The sequence below is a fragment of the Moschus berezovskii genome, chromosome 21 (genome assembly GCF_049115385.1).
Source record: "Moschus berezovskii isolate FMDL1 chromosome 21, NW_MosBer_1.0, whole genome shotgun sequence".
In the NCBI taxonomy this organism is placed as follows: domain Eukaryota; kingdom Metazoa; phylum Chordata; class Mammalia; order Artiodactyla; family Moschidae; genus Moschus; species Moschus berezovskii.
This window is the reverse complement of record NC_142480.1, coordinates 14,918,649-14,925,433: the sequence shown is the minus strand read 5'-3', so window position 1 is coordinate 14,925,433 and position 6,785 is coordinate 14,918,649. Positions and strand designations below refer to the sequence as shown.

The window sequence follows — 6,785 nt, the reverse complement described above, 5'->3', positions numbered from 1 at the left end:
ACCGGCTTGAGCGGCGAGTGGGCCCGCCGAGCGCGGCGCACTTCCGGGACGCGGCGCGCCGGCGGCTTCCCGTCCCGTCTGCCCTGCAGGTGTCTCGGCGGGTAAAGTCAGGAAGAACGGTGCGTCCCGGAGACCTGTGCGCGCGTAGACAAGGGAGCGCTTGCCTCCTTGGTCGCCAGCTGAGGCTCTGGAGGAGGGTGCGACGGATATAGGGACTCGAGGTCCGCCGAGGGAATGATCCACGAACTGCTCTTGGCTCTGAGCGGGTACCCAGGGTCCATTTTCACCTGGAACAAGCGGAGTGGCCTCCAGGTACCGCCCGGCCCAGAGCGCGGGAACTAGCGAGCTCGGAATGGGTGGACCCGAGCCAGCGCTTGGGAGGAGGAGTCTGAGGGAGCAAGAAGGCGGGGCTGGCAAGGACCGAGGGTGGGGGGCGTACCCCTGCACTGGTAACCTGAGGGCTGTGCCCAGGGGGTTTAGGGACGGTTTAGATACCTGGGGTTGGGCCGAGGCGGTTAGCGGAGGGTAGACCCCTATTGGCTCTGCCTTAGGGGAGGAGGAAATCCCGGACCAGGCCTAGTGTTGAAGTTTCTGGGCGAGAGTTGCTGGAGAACTGGATGTAAAAATGATGGGCCCTTTCTCCCATCTTTATGCTTGCACAACGTGTTAAACTGAGTTTTGAAAGCTAGACCAAATACACAGTGCCTAATATACAGTATGCAAGGAGATCCAACCAGTCCATTCTAAAGGAGATCAATCCTGGGTGTTCATTGGAAGGACTGATGCTAAAGCTGAAACTGCAATACTTTGGCCACCTGATGCGACGAGTTGACTCACTGGAAAAGACTCTGATGCTGGGAAAGGTTGGGGGCGGGAGGAGAAGGGGACGACAGAGAATGAGATGGCTGGATGGCATCACCGACTCTGTGGACATGAGTTTGAGTTAGCTCCGGGAGTTGGTGATGGACAGGGAGGCCTGGCCTGCTGTGATTCATGGGGTCGCGGAGAGTCGGACACGACTGAGCGACTGAACTGAACTGAATATACAGTATGGAGAAGGAAATGGCAACCCACTCCAGTATTCTTGCCTGGAGAATCCCGTGGATGGAAACTGGTAGGCTGCAGTCCACGGGGTCGCGAAGAGTCGGACACGACTGAGAGACTTCACTTTCACTTTACAATAAAGATTCAGCCAGTTTTGTTGAATGAAAAAGTGAGTGTTTTTCTTACTACTTGCCGGGAAATTTTCTGCACTAAGAGAATTTGGAGCAGGGGAGGCCTTTCGTATATCCAGGGATATTCAAGGGGGCTATGTATATACTATATGGTTTACCTGTATGCTTTAATCTTCACAACCACCTATCCATATCAGAGATTAATTCCCGGTGTCAGGGATCACATAGAGATTAGTAAGTTAAGGGTGTTGAACCCAGGTCTGTCTGACTTCAGTGTTTGAACCAGTCTTTCTACTTCTGCTTCTAGTAATATTATCTAGTCATTTACATAATTTAGTGACATGTATTGTTGGCCCCAGTTTACAAAAGAGCAAACAGGCTCAGAAGACTTTATGGTGGCTGGTCTTAAAAAGGCAAGATTTCAATCTAGCTCTGTCTGATCGCAAAGTTTGTATGAGAATTGGTAGTATAAGCTGTGGAGGAGCAGAAGAATTACATTCTTGGTTTTTACAACTTATAAATCAAAACAGATTCCTCTTTTATTATTTCTTTGCACCTGTAAAACTAGCCCAATGCCAGGCATGTAGGAGGAAAAGACTCAGAAAGTAATTGTGTGCGCTTGACTATGAAGTAAAAAGAGACAGCAGACTATGGGAACAATAGCTGCCTTCCTTTTTTTCTTATAAAAAGTCTCAGTTGGGTATTTTCCTCTTTAAGTTCTCAGTTTTAAAGTTACCGTCTGAGAAAAACTTTCTCTAACCACCTCTTTAGGTGTGCTTCTAATGCCGTTATTTTCCATCACAGCAACATATTTCTCTTAGAGGACATCATAATTCATATGATTTATTGTTGTCACTTACATATATAGTCTTTCTCTCACATAGGTTGCCCATGGGGGCAAAGGCCGCAGTGGTCTTCATAGATGTTGCAGAAGCACCTAGCAATTTCTGCCACATAGTAGTTATAAAGATATTTGTGAGGAATTTCCCTGATGGTCCAGAGGCTAAACTCCACGCTGCCAATGCAGGGAGCCTGGGTTCAATCCATGGTCAGGGAACTATATCCCACATGCCACAACTAAGAGTTTGCATGTTGAAGCTAAGATACAACACAGCCAAATAAAATTTTTTAATTAAAAAAAAAAAGATACTTGTGAAAGAAGAAATTTTACCCAAACCAGCAATTATTGCATACTTTCTTCAGAACAGTGTTTTTCACATTTGGATAAAGGGTAAAATTGTCATGAATGTTCTGTGTTGATAAAAATAATTTTATTGTAATATAGAATATGTACACACATTAAGCTAAGTATAAACTCAAGCATATTGTTCTTGAACAACTGTAAACCCAATTATTTTTACAAAGTAAGTAATGCTCCCAAATTGATACATTCACATTGACAATCTAGTGCAGCCTCTCAGTGTTGGCACTATTGACGTTTTGGACTGGATGATTCTTTGTTGTGGGGACTATCCTGTGCATTATAGGGTGTTCAGCAGCATCTGTGATCTCTACTCACTGGGGGCCAGCAGGACCCCTGGCAACCAAAAATACCTCCAGACATTACCCTGTCCCTTGGGAGGCAAAACTGCCCCAATTGAGAACCATTGAGCTAATGCAGCATATACTTTGGTTTTGCTAAACCTAAATTGTCAACACTTGAGTTTAATAGTAGAATGATTTTTGACTTCAGTAACTCTGTTCCTATAAGTAGGTTATACTAAACAGTACCAATAACTTTAAGGTAATCGTTTGCTGTTTCAGAATAACCAGACCTTGAACTTTTCTAAAATTGCTGCAGCACTGTGCAGATGCCAATTTTAATAGTAATATCACTTAATAACTGACTAGAACTGTCCTAGTAATAAAAAATTGCTGACATGTATTGAGCACTTGGCTATGTGCTTAGCACATGTGATTTACATATTTAATCCTCAAAATGATTATCTCTACTTTATAGGTATGAAAGATGAGGCACAGAGGGGTATTGCTTGCCTAAGATTTCAAGGAAGTAAGAGGCAACTCAGGGATTCAAACCCAAGCATTCTGACTCCAGAGACCAGGTTCTTAAGCACTGTGTCATGCTACCTCTTAAAAGTTATTAACTTGAAGATATGGTTAACACTGGTGTCATTAAATCTACTTTAAATGGATTTTTAATCAAATTATTGTGGAATCAGTAACAGAAAAATTATTTTTTGCCTATTTATTACATTTACTATCATATAAAAATGCCTTCCACAAAATACAATACAATGTGAATATGAAATATTCTGAGCTCCTTGTGAGTAGTAAATATATATGACTTTGCTCCTTATTTGTGGAAAGATAGCCCAGTGCCTGGGATAAGTAGGTGGTCACTAAAAGTCAGTTGATTTTCCAAAGAAGATATTAGTGGCCAATAAACGAAAAGATGATCAATAGCATGATTCTTTAGGAAAATGCACCATCATTTTATACCCTTTAGGATGGTTATTACCAAAGAAACAGAAAATAATAAGTGTTGGTGGAGATGTAGAGAAATTAGAATGCTTGTGCATTGCTGGTGGAAGTGTAAAATGGTGCAGTCTCTGGGGAAAAAGATATGGCGACTCCCCCAGAAAGTAAACAGAGAATTACCAAATGATCCAGCAGTTTTATTCCTAGGTATATAACCAAAGGAAGTGAAAGCAGAGACTCTGATAGGTATTTGTACACCATGTTCATAGCAGCATTATTCACAATAGCCAAAAGGTAGAAGCGGTTTGTCCACAGACAAAGGAAGTGATTAAATAAAATACAACACATATCAATGGAATATTGTTGTTTTTTTATTTACTCTGAGTTGTGTCTGACTCTTTTGCGACCCCATGGACTGTAGCCCACCAGGCTCCCCTATCCATGGGATTCCCCAGGCAAGAATACTGGAGTGGGTTGCCATTTCCTCCTCCTGGGTATCTTCCCAACCCAGGGATGGAACCTGCATCTCAGCATTTGCAGGCGGATCTTTTAACACTGAGCCACCTGGGAAGTCCACAGTGGAATATTGTTCCAGCTTAAAAAGGAGAGATATTCTAAATGTGCTGCAACATGGGTGAACCTTGAAGACAGTATGCTCAGTGAAATACGCCAGTCACAAAAGAATTAATATTGTAAAGCAGTCAAAGTCATAGAGACAGGATCAGAAGGGTACCTGGCGGGTGTCTGTGGGTTAAGGAACAATGGAGAGTCGTAGGTACAGAGTTTTTGTCTGGAAAGATGAAAGTTCTGGAGATGACGGTGGTGATGGCTGCCCAACAGTGTGAATGCTGTTAATGCCACCAAACTGTACACTGGATAATGGCCGAAATGATAACTTTTGTGCACATTTTGCCACGAATTTCTTTTTAAGTTGATTGAATGTATGTATTCTCTCACTACTATTTTTCTGCTTGAACTTCTGTGAAATCTTTGTATGACTTACCAAGTATGACTTACTTTTTCATTTGGCCATGATGTAAATTAAAAATATGAATGAAAATATGGACAGTAAATTCTATGTCCAGTTTTAAGATGCTCTTACAGATTATAACATGCTACATTAACTTTACTTTTTTTGTTCTTTTCTTTTAAGCGTTTTCATTTTTACTGAAATGAAAACAAAATTTAAAATTTCATAGAGAATTTGTAAATCCTATGAGTATGTTTGAGAAACCTCTGGAGTGTGCAGATCCAAGTTAGAGTAATATTGCTCAAGAGACTTTGTTGCAGACAGGTCAGAAACCCCATATATCCTTATAGATCATCCCAGGAAGAAAGATTTCATAAGAAATAGGTAATATACTCAGCCATGAAAAAGAATGAAATCTTGCCATTTGTGACAATGTGGATGGGCCTGGAGGGTATTATGCTTAGTGAAACCAGGCAAAGACAAATACTGTATGAAATCACTTACATATGGAATATAGAAAACAAAATGAACAAACATAGCAAGACAGAAACAGATGCGGCGATCCAGAGAACAAACGGCCGTTTCCAAAAGGAAGAGGGGTGCGGTGAGGGATGAAATAGGTGAAGGGTATTAAGTACAAACTACCAATTATAAATAAGTCACGGGTGTGTAATGTACAGCACGGGAATATAGTCCGTCTTTTGTAATAACTTTGTACAGTGCGTAATCTTTAAAAATACTGAATCACTACATTGTTCATCTGAAACCAATATAATATTTATACTTCAATGAGCAAAAAAATAAATAGGTAATAGTGGCTGCCTCTGAGGAGGTTGACTTATTTTTAATGTACACCATTTTGTATTGTTCAAATTCTTTACCAGCATTTCCACCCATTTCAATAAGTGACTAATTAGGCTAGGGCTAGGGAATAAGGTCTTTGTAGTGACTTGAAAATTCTTTTCTTATCCAGAACTTATTGATCTTAAATAGGCGTCTTGCAAAGGGAGACAGCAGTTGTAGCGAGCAGGGAATAGCAGGCATCAGCGTTCTTAGCATTATTCTTCTCTTCCAGGTGTCACAGGACTTCCCGTTTCTTCATCCCAGTGAAACCAGTGTCTTGAATCGCCTCTGCCGGCTGGGCACGGACTACGTTCGCTTCACCGAGTTCATTGAACAGTACACGGGCCATGTGCAGCAGCAGGTAAGTTTCTGTTCCCTGAGAATGTACACCTCCTGCAGGCAGGGGCCAAGTCAGACTTTCAGTGATTCCATTGGTAATTCATATGACTGTGGTGCTGGAGAAGACTCTTGAGAGTCCCTTGGACTGCAAGGAGATCCACCCAGTCCATTCTAAAGGAGATCAGTCCTGGGTGTTCACTGGAAGGACTGATGCTAAAGCTGAAACTCCAATACTTTGGCCACCTCATGCGAAGAGTTGACTCACTGGAAAAGACTGATGCTGGGAGGGATTGGGGGCGGGAGGAGAAGGGGACGACAGAGAATGAGATGGCTGGATGGCATCACTGACTCTGTGGACATGAGTTTGAGTGAACTCCAGGAGTTGGTGATGGACAGGGAGGCCTGGCGTGCTGTGATTCATGGGGTCGCAAAGAGTCGAACATGACTGAGCGACTGAACTGACTGAAGTGTTAAATAATGAATGTCTCATCACTGAAGTTATTCAAATGAAGGGCAAGGTGACTCTACCTCCAACAAGGGGGAAATATACGTGGGGACCAATTTAGGCAGATTGAGAAAGTATGCTTTGCCCAAGTTTTAGGAGCCTAAATTAAATCAATCTGAATTGGATCAGACTTCAATTCCAGAGGTGAAAACACAAAGCATCACTTCCAGTTCCTGTGTTGCTCTGCTTCTAACTACCTTAGTCAGATTGAGGCAGGCAATTCAAACTTTCAGGCTTCATTTTTTTTATTTGTAAATAAAGTTAAACTAGAGAAGGTTCTTGGCATGTGGTGAAACTTAATAAATATTGTTCATTAATATGAATTAGAAGTCAATGCTTTATAGTGTAGAAGCCAAAGATTCATGTCCTGTCCATCCCTTACTGACCATAGACTGCTCAGCAGCAACCTGAGGCTCAGTTTCCTCACCTATAAAATGGGGATAATAGATGGTACCTATCTCACAGGGTTGTGGGGATTAAACAAGGTAGTTCATGTGAAGTGCCTTGTGTACAG

At 42.2% G+C, this 6,785-nt stretch overlaps 1 protein-coding gene across 4 annotated transcripts in view; it reads left to right on the top strand.

Annotated features, from left to right (window-relative positions):
* Positions 1–174: 174 nt before the first annotated feature.
* TUBGCP4 (tubulin gamma complex component 4) overlaps positions 175–6,785 on the top strand; it is a 49,877-nt gene continuing 43,266 nt past the window's right edge. For all 4 annotated transcript variants that reach the window (XM_055418351.2, XM_055418349.2, XM_088829468.1 and 1 more), the window contains exons 1-2: positions 175–312; positions 5,660–5,788. In XM_055418351.2, coding sequence (XP_055274326.1) covers positions 5,775–5,788 — 14 coding nt within the window. In that variant the 5' untranslated portion in view covers positions 175–312; positions 5,660–5,774. The remainder of the gene's footprint in view (positions 313–5,659; positions 5,789–6,785) is intronic.